The following is a 14836-nucleotide window of genomic DNA, read 5'->3' as shown; positions in this document are numbered from 1 at the left end:
CATTTGTGTAGATATGTTTGTGGGTTTAATATGTGTGTGTGTTTGTGTCCATGCGTGCGTGTGTGTGTCATTTGTGTAGATATGTTTGTGGGTTTAATATGTGTGTGTGTTTGTGTCCATGCGTGCGTGTGTGTGTCATTTGTGTAGATATGTTTGTGGGTTTAATATGTGTGTGTGTTTGTGTCCATGCGTGTGTGTGTGTGTCATTTGTGTAGATATGTTTGTGGGTTTAATATGTGTGTGTGTTTGTGTCCATGCGTGCGTGTGTGTGTCATTTGTGTAGATATGCTTGTGGGTTTAATATGTGTGTGTGTTTGTGTCCATGCGTGTGTGTGTGTGTCATTTGTGTAGATATGCTTGTGGGTTTAAAATGTGTGTGTGTGTGTGTGTCCATGCGTGCGTGTGTGTGTCATTTGTGTAGATATGCTTGTGGGTTTAATATGTGTGTGTGTTTGTGTCCATGCGTGTGTGTGTGTGAGATTTGTGTTTCTGTTTGTTTTTAATATGTGTGTGTGTGTTTGTGTCCATGCGTGTGTGTGTGTGTCATTTGTGTAGATATGTTTGTGGGTTTAATATGTGTGTGTGTTTGTGTCCATGCGTGCGTGTGTGTGTCATTTGTGTAGATATGTTTGTGGGTTTAATATGTGTGTGTGTTTGTGTCCATGCGTGCGTGTGTGTGTCATTTGTGTAGATATGTTTGTGGGTTTAATATGTGTGTGTGTTTGTGTCCATGCGTGCGTGTGTGTGTCATTTGTGTAGATATGTTTGTGGGTTTAATATGTGTGTGTGTGTTTGTGTCCATGCGTGCGTGTGTGTGAGATTTGTGTAGATATGCGTGTGGGTTTAATATGTGTGTGTGTTTGTGTCCATGCGTGCGTGTGTGTGTCATTTGTGTAGATATGCTTGTGGGTTTAATATGTGTGTGTGTTTGTGTCCATGCGTGCGTGTGTGTGTCATTTGTGTAGATATGCTTGTGGGTTTAATATGTGTGTGTGTTTGTGTCCATGCGTGCGTGTGTGTGTCATTTGTGTAGATATGTTTGTGGGTTTATTATGTGTGTGTGTTTGTGTCCATGCGTGCGTGTGTGTGTCATTTGTGTAGATATGTTTGTGGGTTTAATATGTGTGTGTGTGTTTGTGTCTATGCGTGCGTGTGTGTGAGATTTGTGTAGATATGCTTGTGGGTTTAATATGTGTGTGTGTTTGTGTCCATGCATGCGTGTGTGTGTCATTTGTGTAGATATGCTTGTGGGTTTAATATGTGTGTGTGTTTGTGTCCATGCGTGCGTGTGTGTGTCATTTGTGTAGATATGCTTGTGGGTTTAATATGTGTGTGTGTTTGTGTCCATGCGTGCGTGTGTGTGTCATTTGTGTAGATATGCTTGTGGGTTTAATATGTGTGTGTGTTTGTGTCCATGCGTGCGTGTGTGTGTCATTTGTGTAGATATGCTTGTGGGTTTAATATGTGTGTGTGTTTGTGTCCGTGCGTGTGTGTGTCATTTGTGTAGATATGTTTGTGGGTTTATTATGTGTGTGTGTTTGTGTCCATGCGTGCGTGTGTGTGTCATTTGTGTAGATATGCTTGTGGGTTTAATATGTGTGTGTGTTTGTGTCCATGCGTGCGTGTGTGTTTCATTTGTGTAGATATGTTTGTGGGTTTAATATGTGTGTGTGTTTGTGTCCATGCGTGCGTGTGTGTGTCATTTGTGTAGATATGTTTGTGGGTTTAATATGTGTGTGTGTGTTTGTGTCCATGCGTGCGTGTGTGTGTCATTTGTGTAGATATGTTTGTGGGTTTAATATGTGTGTGTGTTTGTGTCCATGCGTGCGTGTGTGTGTCATTTGTGTAGATATGTTTGTGGGTTTAATATGTGTGTGTGTGTTTGTGTCCATGCGTGCGTGTGTGTGTCATTTGTGTAGATATGTTTGTGGGTTTAATATGTGTGTGTGTTTGTGTCCATGCGTGCGTGTGTGTGTCATTTGTGTAGATATGTTTGTGGGTTTAATATGTGTGTGTGTGTTTGTGTCCATGCATGCGTGTGTGTGTCATTTGTGTAGATATGTTTGTGGGTTTAATATGTGTGTGTGTGTTTGTGTCCATGCGTGCGTGCGTGTGTGTGTCATTTGTGTAGATATGTTTGTGGGTTTAATATGTGTGTGTGTTTGTGTCCGTGCGTGCGTGCGTGTGTGTGTCATTCGTGTAGATATGTTTGTGGGTTTAATATGTGTGTGTGTTTGTGTCCATGCGTGCGTGTGTGTGTCATTTGTGTAGAAATGCTTGTGGGTTTAATATGTGTGTGTGTTTGTGTCCGTGCGTGCGTGTGTGTGTCATTTGTGTAGATATGTTTGTGGGTTTAATATGTGTGTGTGTTTGTGTCCATGCGTGTGTGTGTGTGAGATTTGTGTAGATATGTTTGTGGGTTTAATATGTGTGTGTGTGTTTGTGTCCATGCGTGCGTGTGTGTGTCATTTGTGTAGATATGTTTGTGGGTTTAATATGTGTGTGTGTTTGTGTCCATGCGTGCGTGTGTGTGTCATTTGTGTAGAAATGCTTGTGGGTTTAATATGTGTGTGTGTTTGTGTCCATGCGTGCGTGTGTGTGTCATTTGTGTAGATATGTTTGTGGGTTTAATATGTGTGTGTGTGTTTGTGTCCATGCGTGCGTGTGTGTGTCATTTGTGTAGATATGTTTGTGGGTTTAATATGTGTGTGTGTTTGTGTCCATGCGTGCGTGTGTGTGTCATTTGTGTAGATATGTTTGTGGGTTTAATATGTGTGTGTGTGTTTGTGTCCATGCATGCGTGTGTGTGTCATTTGTGTAGATATGTTTGTGGGTTTAATATGTGTGTGTGTGTTTGTGTCCATGCGTGCGTGCGTGTGTGTGTCATTTGTGTAGATATGTTTGTGGGTTTAATATGTGTGTGTGTTTGTGTCCGTGCGTGCGTGCGTGTGTGTGTCATTCGTGTAGATATGTTTGTGGGTTTAATATGTGTGTGTGTTTGTGTCCATGCGTGCGTGTGTGTGTCATTTGTGTAGATATGTTTGTGGGTTTAATATGTGTGTGTGTTTGTGTCCGTGCGTGCGTGCGTGTGTGTGTCATTCGTGTAGATATGTTTGTGGGTTTAATATGTGTGTGTGTTTGTGTCCGTGCGTGCGTGTGTGTGTCATTTGTGTAGATATGTTTGTGGGTTTAATATGTGTGTGTGTTTGTGTCCATGCGTGCGTGCGTGTGTGTGTCATTTGTGTAGATATGTTTGTGGGTTTAATATGTGTGTGTGTTTGTGTCCATGCGTGTGTGTGTGTGTCATTTGTGTAGATATGCTTGTGGGTTTAATATGTGTGTGTGTTTGTGTCCATGCGTGCGTGTGTGTGTCATTTGTGTAGATATGTTTGTGGGTTTAATATGTGTGTGTGTTTGTGTCCATGCGTGTGTGTGTGTGTGTGTGTGTGTGTCATTTGTGTAGATATGTTTGTGGGTTTAATATGTGTGTGTGTGTGTTTGTGTCCGTTCGAGCGTGCGTGTGTGTGTCATTCGTGTAGATATGTTTGTGGGTTTAATATGTGTGTGTGTGTTTGTGTCCATGCGTGCGTGTGTGTGTCATTTGTGTAGATATGTTTGTGGGTTTAATATGTGTGTGTGTTTGTCTCCATGCGTGTGTGTGTGTGTCATTTGTGTAGATATGTTTGTGGGTTTAATATGTGTGTGTGTTTGTGTCCATGCGTGTGTGTGTGTGTGTCATTTGTGTAGATATGCTTGTGGGTTTATTATGTGTGTGTGTTTGTGTCCATGCGTGCGTGTGTTTGTCATGTGTGTAGATATGTTTGTGGGTTTAATATGTGTGTGTGTTTGTGTCCATGCGTGCGTGTGTGTGTGTCATTTGTGTAGATATGTTTGTGGGTTTAATATGTGTGTGTGTTTGTGTCCATGCGTGCGTGTGTGTGTGTCATTTGTGTAGATATGTTTGTGGGTTTAATATGTGTGTGTGTTTGTGTCCATGCGTGCGTGTGTGTGTGTCATTTGTGTAGATATGCTTGTGGGTTTAATATGTGTGTGTGTGTTTGTGTCCATGCGTGTGTGTGTGTGTCATTTGTGTAGATATGCTTGTGGGTTTAATATGTGTGTGTGTGTTTGTGTCCATGCGTGCGTGTGTGTGTCATTTGTGTAGATATGTTTGTGGGTTTAATATGTGTGTGTGTTTGTGTCCATGCGTGTGTGTGTGTGTCATTTGTGTAGATATGTTTGTGGGTTTAATATGTGTGTGTGTTTGTGTCCATGCGTGTGTGTGTGTGTGTCATTTGTGTAGATATCCTTGTGGGTTTATTATGTGTGTGTGTTTGTGTCCATGCGTGCGTGTGTTTGTCATGTGTGTAGATATGTTTGTGGGTTTAATATGTGTGTGTGTTTGTGTCCATGCGTGCGTGTGTGTGTCATTTGTGTAGATATGTTTGTGGGTTTAATATGTGTGTGTGTTTGTGTCCATGCGTGCGTGTGTGTGTCATTTGTGTAGATATGCTTGTGGGTTTATTATGTGTGTGTGTTTGTGTCCATGCGTGCGTGTGTGTCATTTGTGTAGATATGTTTGTGGGTTTAATATGTGTGTGTGTGTTTGTGTCCATGCGTGCGTGTGTGTGTCAATTGTGTAGATATGTTTGTGGGTTTAATATGTGTGTGTGTTTGTGTCCGTGCGTGCGTGTGTGTGTCATTTGTGTAGATATGCTTGTGGGTTTAATATGTGTGTGTGTTTTTGTCCATGCGTGTGTGTGTGTGTGTCAATTGTGTAGATATGTTTGTGGGTTTAATATGTGTGTGTGTTTGTGTCCATGCGTGCGTGTGTGTCATTTGTGTAGATATGTTTGTGGGTTTAATATGTGTGTGTGTTTGTGTCCATGCGTGCGTGTGTGTCATTTGTGTAGATATGTTTGTGGGTTTAATATGTGTGTGTGTTTGTGTCCATGCGTGCGTGTGTGTGTGTCATTTGTGTAGATATGTTTGTGGGTTTAATATGTGTGTGTGTTTGTGTCCATGCTTGCGTGTGTGTGTGTGTCATTTGTGTAGATATGCTTGTGGGTTTATTATGTGTGTGTGTTTGTGTCCGTGCGTGCGTGTGTGTGTGTGTCATTTGTGTAGATATGCTTGTGGGTTTATTATGTGTGCGTTTGTGCTGTGAAATGTAAAGTTGTGCGCGTAGTGTAGTTGTGAGTTTGTGTTAATGTGTAGATGTGTGAGTGTAATTCTTTTCGTTTCTGTCCTTAAATGACTTTCCTCTGTCTCACTCCTCCCTCGCCCGTCTCACTCTCTCTGTGTCTGTCTGTAACTGTAGCTCTCTCTTTCTTTTTCTGCGACATTTAGAAGCAGACCAGGCGCACAGAGAGAAAGACAGACAGAGAGACAGACAGACTTTGTGTCTTTTCAGTCAGGTGTTGTTGTTTTGAAGGAGTTTGTCATGAGAGTATCGCATGCTTGTGTGTTTCTCATCTCCTCGAGTGAGTGATGTGATGTGTGTCATCATTGTGTCTGATGAGTGAACTTGTGTCTGTGTTTATCAGTTCCTTTACCGCGTCTCAACTGATAATAGTTTTTCAAAGGCTGTTATTGATAACTGTTCTGCATGATGTGCACGATTCATTGAGAATTATACAAAAGTAACATTTGTTTAAAGTATTGAAATTGCTATCAGGGTGAAGAATGATATGTGTGTTAGACTGTAATTCACATGACTTTAATATAAAATCTGTATTATTAATGTGTATTTTACAGTCCAAGTCACAAGTTCTGTATTGTTCTGTACATTCTGTTTGAATAAGCAGAATTTCACCTGATCTGTGTTTTATTACACATTTGTAATCTATGTGTTTCTCTCTCTCTCTGTCCAGATGACCCCTCGTCTGCGCCGTCCACTGTGTCTTCCTGAAAGCGGGCCGCCATGTCCCAGATGCTACACGTGGAGATCCCAAACTTCGGCAACACTGTGCTGGTCTCGCTGAACGAGCAGCGCTTAACGGGCCAGTACTGCGACGTCTCCATCCTGGTGAAGGGTCAGGCCTTCAAGGCTCATCGGGCCGTGCTGGCGGCCAGCAGCCTGTATTTCCGCGACCTCTTCAGCAGCAGCGGCAAAGTGCAGTTCGAGCTGCCCTCGTCTGTCACGCCGGCCTGCTTCCAGCAGATTCTCTCCTTCTGCTACACCGGCAAACTCACCATGGCGGCCAGCGAGCAGCTCGTGGTCATGTACACGGCCGGTTACCTTCAGATTCAGCACATCGTAGAGCGCGGCATGGACCTCATGTTCAAAGCCAATTCGCCCCACTGCGACTCGGCCACAGCCGCCATGGACGATCCGGGCTCGGAGCCACAGAGTCCCAATAACAACTCGGCCTCCGTGCTGGGACCGCCGGGCTGGTCTCTGTCGGGTCAGGCTCGCCGAATCAAGCTGGAGGGCTCCGAACCTCCGTTGAACCTTGGTGGGGTCAAAAGACCCGTCAACAGCGACGGAGGACGTTCGGGGCGATGCGGTCCAGCGTTCTACGCCGGGGCGACAGGCGTTTTCCCGCTTGGTGTCCCGTCGTATTCTGTGGTCCCTGGAGAGCGCTCCAGTCCGGGAGCATCCAGCCTTCCGACCACCGACAGCCCAACGTCGTACCAGAATGAAGACGATGAGTTTGAGGAAGAGCCGTTCGATGCTGAGGAGAGCTACGGTCAGCTGTGTGGTCGCTCCGCTAACTCTTACGAGAGTAAATACACTTTTTTTTAAACATATATTCACCCTTATTGCGTTCTCAAACCTACATGCTGTTGTTTATTATCAAGCAACCCTGAACACCTTGATTAGATATTTCTGGTGTGTTGGATTGAGGTTAGAGCTGAAATCTCCAGGCCGGTCGATGTCCAGGGGCAGGGTTGGTGACCACTGCTTTAAAGGGATACATCACCCAAAAATTCAAGTCATAATTTACATCATTTCCAAATCAGCATAAATGTGTTTGTTCTGATGAACACAGAGAACGATATTTAGAAGAATGCTTATAACCAGACAGATTTTGCACCCCATTGACTCCCATAGTAGTCAAAAGTGCCCCAGAACTGTTTGCTCTCCCACATTCTTGAAAAGGTCTTCTTTTGTGTTCAACGGTAAATGATAGGGAGTCAATGGGGGGCGAGATCTGTTTGGTTATAAGCATTCGTCCAAATATCTTTCTCTGTGTTCATCAGAACAAATAATTGTACGCAAATTTGGAACAACTCGAAGGCGAGTAAATGACGACAGAATGATTTTTTTTGGGTGAACTGTCACTTTAACGTACAGTATCAGACGTATGGACTTAATCTTTAAGTGTGCTGGAGTTTTCCTGTATCTCAGTGGTAAGAGCATTGGTTAACAACGCAAGGTTGTGTGTTGGATCTCAGAGGATTGCAGATACCCGTGTAAAATGTAAAGGATAATGCAATGTAAGTCGCTTTGGATAAAAGCGTCTGCCAAATGCCTGAATGTAAATGTAAGTCATATGATGACATTTCTCACTGAATCATACTCGACAGATTTCCATTTTGACAAATTTAATTCAATAAGGCTACGGGATGATTTTATTTACTCTTTCAATAACAGATTTTTGTTTAACCAAACAAAGTTACAGGTTGCAGCTTTGAATATCTTTGGTGTAATGTCTTGACAGTGACTTGATTTGACCTGTATGTGTGTGATTTAGGTCCAAGACAAGCTCTCGGGTGTCAGAGATTCTCAAATCCATTTAGTTTGTAATCAGTCACCGCTTGCGAGGGTCACATTGTGGGATATTTGAGATCAGACGTGTGCGTGTTAGTGAAAAGAGTGAAGGGCAAACAAAAAGCAGAAAGCTCTTTTATCTTCATTGCAAGTGACAGTCTGATGCAGCTTCAAGCAAACTGGTGACCGTTTCCCAAAGTGTCCTATTTGTTTGTCTGTCGTCCTGGATGTGCGTGTCGTTCTTTATCAATACATTCACAACCGCTGTAAGAACATGACATCATTTCTGACTTTGACCCTTTGATCCGTTTCTCTGAAGTCTAATATTCAGCTTTACACGTTTATTACAGCAAATCTCTGATCAGTCATAACTCTCTTGGTTCTGACTTTGAAAACAAATATTCTAGACATTTTCACTTCCAGGGCGACCGTATGATTGGAGTCTGAAGTGTGACAAATCTTTCCGTCCACAGTTTCAGAGAAAGCAGACATGGCCGCCATGGCGCTGGAGAACCGCTCCTGTGTTCTGCTCCGCCGGGATCTGGTGGCTCTGCCCGCCAGTCTCATCAGTCAGATCGGTTATAGGTGTCACCCCAAACTCTACACGGAGGGCGACCCTGGAGAGAAGCTGGAACTGGTGGGAGGTTGGTGAAGTTCACTGGTACAGCAGGATTTTATGGTCGATCAGTTATCCAAACATTAAAGGAATATTCCTGCCGGTCGAATACACGTATCCACAACGTGTAACTGGCTAGAAAAATCCGAAGCGTTTACAGTAATGGACCTTACCATGGAAGTGTGTAAACATTTATAAAATGTTCAACTACAGTTTCGCAATGTTCTTAAATTATAACCATACATCTTAAACATTACACGTGTTGGTACACGATCTATTGCTCCGCCCACAGGAGTGACATCATCGGGTGTTTACCTCTAGCTTCCTTTTGCCGAGGTTTGTATTGATCTGTTTGTATTGATCTGCTTTAACAAAAGTACAAGTCGTCTTTGCTTTTGCCTCTACTGTGAGTGCTTTACTGTAAACATGTTGTTGTTTATACAGACGGTGGTCTGAGAGAAATGATTATCTGTGGATCACACAAATTATTATTTAAACTGGATAATTCCTCTGTGGCATTATTATAAACACAGATTATGATTTTAGCATCATCCTGGACAGCTAAAGATGTGTGTGTGTGTGTGTGTCAGGCACTGGTGTGTTCATGACCAGAGGTCAGCTGATGAACTGTCACCTGTGCGCTGGAATCAAACACAAGGTTCTTCTCAGACGACTCCTCGCAACATTCTTCGACAGGTTTGTGACATCAAATAAATCAACCATACTGAAAGTAACATTTGGATTTATTTATATTTATGCTTTTGGCAGATGCTTTTATCCAAAGCGACTTACATTGCATTGTACCGTACATTTGTTTCCGACTATGTGCAACACCCTGGGATCCAATCACAGGAAAGCTATTTAGGATTTATTCATCTGAATCTGTACATCAAAAAATGGACAGATGTTTTCAGTGTGTGTAATGCACGCTCTGTGTTTTCTCATGGCTTCTGTTTGTTTTCTTCTGTAGAAACACATTAGCAAACAGCTGTGGGACGGGGATAAGATCCTCCACCAGTGACCCCAGCAGAAAACCCCTCGACAGCCGAGTCCTCAATGCTGTCAAACGTACGTTTATATGATATTATTGATAAGGTTATAGTCACGTGAATGTTATAGACGTCTCGGAGATTTATAACATTCTGTCGGATTGAAAATTGCGTCACAAGTTAGTACTTGCTAATATATATTGTCATATAATTTGTTTTAATTTGACATATTATTATTATTAGTATATATCAACAATAAAAATATGAACTGTATATCCGGCAGCCAAAACAATGAAGAGACCATTCCAAATGTTCATCTAATCATCATTTCTAGATGAATTGTGTTGAATTTTGATGAAACCTCAGGAGTGACAAAGTCATTCAACAGGAAAGTGAAAGACTGACAGCATGACAAGACACACAATTCTGATTATTAAAGAAATAATAATCATTTCCTTAATGACTTGAATTGCTTAAAAGTGACTATGAACTTGTTTTCTTGGCAGTATTTGAAGTCTGAAAAAATACAGAGCATCGTCTGTGTCTACAAATATAATAAAATAAATGTAATATTATTAAGTATTGTAAGTAGTTCACAGAATGAAAAAACAAATGATCATTTTACAATCATAAAAACGGTCTCTGAAATGGTCTCTTAATTTTTTCCGCGGCTGTATATCGTCACACAATTGCATCAGAAAGGTGACAGGGCAGAGAGTTTTAGTTTCATTTGACAAGTATAAAATCTCAACTGTGTCCAAACATTTGACTCAAAGATTTAATCATCTTGTGTACATTTTGCGTGTTGTTAAATTATACATCAGTAAAACACCACAGTACACTCCACTGGTTTTGTGCGGACAATAATACGAGTTGTGTTTTTATGTTCAGTCTACTGTCAGAACTTTGCACCCCACTTTAAAGAGAGCGAGATGAACGTCATCGCCGCTGACATGTGCACCAACGCTCGGCGTGTGCGGAAACGCTGGCTGCCCAAGATCAAGTCCATGCTGCCGGACGGGATGGAGGTTTATCAGGGCTCCTCCGCGGCCGTCAGCGCGGGTCTGGCCATCGGCGGCCTCCCTCTGGCCATTCAGATGCCCTTCGAGTCTGACTTTAAGAATCTCCTTCCGTCAAACCTGGAGCAGAGGATTTACGCCGAGCGCAAAGACCCCATGAGAACTCGCTCGCTGCTGGACGCCGACGGTTCTGAGGGAGCTGAGGAGACCCAGACGAGACCTCAGCTCGAGGAAGAGGATGAGGAGGAAGAGCTGCAGACGGACGGCGCAGGGGGGACGTTAGGAACGGCTCCGGTCTTGCCCGGAGCTGAGGGCGGGGTTGGTGTGGCCACGGGCCAGCAAGAGGAGGAGTTTGTGGAAGGTTTGAGAATAAACGGGCAGTGAGGGGCCAGCGTTGAGACTCGGTACATATCCTCCATGTGAATCCCCACTGAAGGGAATTCTGGGAAATAATGCACTTATGCATGTGCTGTTGCATTTTATTAACCTGTTTAAATCGGTGTGTGAAAACAGCAGAAACGTATGAGGGATGGTGCAAACGTCTGACACATGCGCCGGAGAACAGCTCTGGTCTTGTGATGACCTTCATTGCGAAACTTAACGCTTTTCTTCCGTTCTCAATATCACGTAGGCACAAAAATAGCAGTGGGATGATTCTCATGAAAACATGTCCAGATCACATTTTTCTTCAAAATCATAAGAAACAAGATTATAAAATGATATACATCATTTATTGACAGCTATGCACTCTCCCAATTCTCTGTTAAATTATACATTTTTAAAGCAGCATCACTGCACTGGTTTATTCATAAATATTTTGATATGTTAACAAAATAAACGTTCGTTGTTACTTTTTAATATATTGATCTTTACATTCGGTTAAATTACAATATCAGGAATTGTTGTTTTGAATGAGATAACAAGAGATTGGAGATAAACTGTCATTAAATTAATGTTTACAGATCAAAATAGTGTAATAATATTCAAGACTAATGTTTATTTTTGGGAGATATTTGACCTGAACATGTTTCATGAGGTTTATCTGCAGATATGTCATACGCAACTGCTGAATGATCATAGAAAACAAGAAACAACAGGTTGATAAGTTAGAAATTTTATTTGACAGTACATATGTGATTCTGGAGTGTCTTCCATGCACAGATGGACAGACACGACACACGTATGACATCAGACTCATGAATCCCTCATGCTGAAGTGTTGACTGCTAAACCGCCGGCGTTTAAAATCATAGACAAACACACAGCTGCACTAGAAAAGATTGTTTGTCGTGGAATGAGTGGGGATTTTCTAAATCGATCTGTACAGTTTGTAACCTTGTTGTGATCTAAGCGATGCTTTGGGTTTGTACTGTAAACTGTCTAATGAAGCGACTCTAAGAACATTTGCTAGCTTTATCACATTTGCACTTGAGTTAAAGAAGCTTCGACTGTTGGCGGAAAGAGACTTGAGAGATCGATCGACAATGAACAGCAGACATGCACAGCAGCACTAAGAGTCATTAAATGGCGTGAATTCTACAGAAACATGCAATTATTAGAAAAAAGCAATAGTGAAACCACGTCCCCAAACCTAATCGTCCCTTGAGCAAAAGCAGATCGTAGAAGTTATTACGAATTAGCCGTCATAAATCCGTTAGTAAATTCATTCTTACTGTTTTTTCTGTTCGTCCGTCACTTGAGCGTTTGGCTAACCACACAATGATATATTCTGCGTTGTGTTTCAATGTCCATGTATCTCACAAAAACATCCCCCCCAAAATCAAAAGAAAACATTTGATTCGGATCGATTTTAATGTTTGGACAACAAATTGTCAGACAGAGGAGAATAGAGGAACTTTATTGTCTTTGTCAACTCTTTCGGTGATTCGGTGACAGAGATTATTTTTTTAAACCAAAGAGTTTTGAAACATCTTTGTGTGAATCCCTGGTCAATTTACATGTAGTGTTTGTGCTAATAAAACTAATTCTAATAATACAATAGAAATATGTCACGCACATGTTATATGTTGTATGTCATAAAATATGACACGATACAGTGACAGCAATAGAATGTGCTAAATTATCATAAAGAATTAAACATAATTGACTTTAAATGTCTTTTATTTTAAGCACAAGCTTTAGTTCTTCTGCAAAATCTAAAACAAGTTTTTTGCTCATGTGACGTTCATGAGTTTTTACATTTTACAGTGAAAGTCATTAATGGTTATATTATCATAAATATTTCTTATGATTTTGGGGTGAGAGATGTCCTGGACACTTTTGTGAGATATAATCTGTTTCATTCCAAATAAACAAAAATCAGTTATTGCGCAAATACAAAAAAGCAAGACTGTAAGTTTATAACGATAATTTATCATTTTAAGAAGTCAAATTTAATTTCCAGAGAAATGTCTGCTCTATATAAACACAAAGTAACCTGCACTTTTCAAGCAGAAAACCGGCTGTGATTTCGTGATTTTTATCAACGCAGTATGTGAAGCTGTAATGATTAAACTTTCATTATGGCTCGTTTGTGAAGAGAAATTATGCAATAACACCGTATGCAGTTGCTTCTTTTTTAGTTGAATGACCATGATGCAACACTCCTGCAGATTCTGACGTGAAGAGGAACATCTGTGTGGGTTGTTTAAAGACACCTTTGTATAATTGATGATTCATTTTTTGCATTGATGCAGTTTGTGATCTGTACCAAATGTTTTAACATTTTCTGAATAATCCTCAATGCCTAACACTAGTGTTTCACACACGTCTTCAGCAACAAATATTTTCACATCCGTGCATCTGTTTGCCAACCTTCCGTGTATCTTGTCTTTATCTGCCAACGTTTTTTTGATGTCCATGTGAATTCTTGCTGAACGTTGCACTAGATCTTCTGAGCATTTCAGAGAATGTCCTGTTTGTTACGGCAGCCTAAATACATGTAACTTATAGATTTATGTTTATATTGTAGAATTTTTCCTTTAATAAGGCCTTGTGTTATCGCAGCACTTTGGGTTAATGCCATTGCTTTTGCACATCCTGAGAGAGAGAAAGAGAGAGAGAGAGCGAGTTTGGGTCCTTTGCTGAATATGAACATATTTATAATTCAGATCCCAATATTAATGTCACACTAATGATCATCGAATGTCAAACTCATTCATGGGCCGAACCGCAAAGAGGTCAAAGGTCATATTTCACCCATAAATTGAAAGAAAAAGAATGGAAAATGTATTTGCAACTTAATTATTACAACATTTAATTAAATACAACAGAAAAGTACATGTCACAGTGTAATATATTTTTGTCCAGTAATGGGATTTATGGGCTCATGAATTTGCGGTCAAATGTGACGCGGTATCTGGTCAAGCTCGGCATTGTGGTGTCATGTCATACTCTTAAGATGCTGTTTAACCAAATGACGTACTTTTCAGGCCATTCTTCCCATAACTCTTTACCTATAACTGCTTGTATCTATAGACTCAACACGTGCGAGGATCTGTCGGGAGCGTGAGCCCACGTGCACTACATTGGTGTGATTTTTATCAGTTGTTTATAATGGCAGCACTTTAAACGCCTCGCAGTTTGTGTGCAGGTTGGTTGAATGTTTCAAGCCATGAGCTCACAGAGCAGACAATCAGAGGCGGCGCGTGTTTCTCTAACGTTTCGGCTTTTTGATATGTGACCCCATCCATGTGGAGGCTGTGACTCAAACGTGATTCAAATGTTAGTCGAGCTTTGCCTAGTGTGTCCTTACCACACAAACACTGCTTTGCATTAAAACAAGCAAAGTAATAATAACTGAACTCTTTATCTGCTTCTATTGTTGATACAAGAAACGATTCAATCTGCAAAATGTCACTGTTGTGATGAATAAAATCTTGATTCCCGGTTCATTTCTCTGCAGCGGCTGTGTTGTTCTTGGACTGATGACATTGTGTTGTGTGTAAAGCTGATTTCTTATGAAACGTCCTACTGAACGGTCTGCTTTTTAATGAAGTTACACATTTCACACAAACACTACTTCTAGACTGTTATTGTGCACAGTTGCAGCATAATATAAAGTGTGACGGGTCATTAGGTAGAGTTTCTTCAATCAGCTGTTGCTTCATTTCATGAATGTTGAAAAACATGTTCCTGCAATAAAGAGTTTAAAGGAACGGTTCACCCAATTCTTTGTTCTGTTGAACACAAAGAAAGATATTTGGATGAATGTCATGTACGTGTTTGGAACAATATAACTTTACTTATATAACGCTTTTGACAATTTCATTGTTACAAAGCAGCTGTACGTGAAACATATTGACTATAAGCAAAACGTATAAAGTTATACAAGTAAAAACAAAAAAAGGTGAAAACACAGAAGACAGACAAACTCAACACACACAATATGAACACGTACAAACACACACACATGCACATCACTGAGAATCACACATTTAAGATAAAGGAGAGAGAAACACAGGTCAAATATTAAACCGACTATAAATTCCTATATG

The 14836-nt window shown here is 41.0% G+C and overlaps 1 protein-coding gene across 1 annotated transcript in view; it reads left to right on the top strand.

Moving 5' to 3' along the window:
* nacc2 (NACC family member 2) overlaps positions 1–14232 on the top strand; it is a 35923-nt gene extending 21691 nt beyond the window's left edge. The window contains exons 2-6 of the mRNA XM_079487094.1: positions 5874–6728; positions 8191–8361; positions 8924–9029; positions 9304–9401; positions 10214–14232. Coding sequence (XP_079343220.1) covers positions 5924–6728; positions 8191–8361; positions 8924–9029; positions 9304–9401; positions 10214–10725 — 1692 coding nt within the window. The 5' untranslated portion in view covers positions 5874–5923 and the 3' untranslated portion in view covers positions 10726–14232. The remainder of the gene's footprint in view (positions 1–5873; positions 6729–8190; positions 8362–8923; positions 9030–9303; positions 9402–10213) is intronic.
* The last annotated feature ends 604 nt before the right edge of the window (positions 14233–14836 follow it).

This window comes from Barbatula barbatula (assembly GCF_947034865.1).
Source record: "Barbatula barbatula genome assembly, chromosome: 2".
Lineage (NCBI taxonomy): Eukaryota > Metazoa > Chordata > Actinopteri > Cypriniformes > Nemacheilidae > Barbatula > Barbatula barbatula.
Note: the sequence above shows the minus strand (reverse complement) of the source record. Positions and strands in the feature narration are given on the sequence as shown.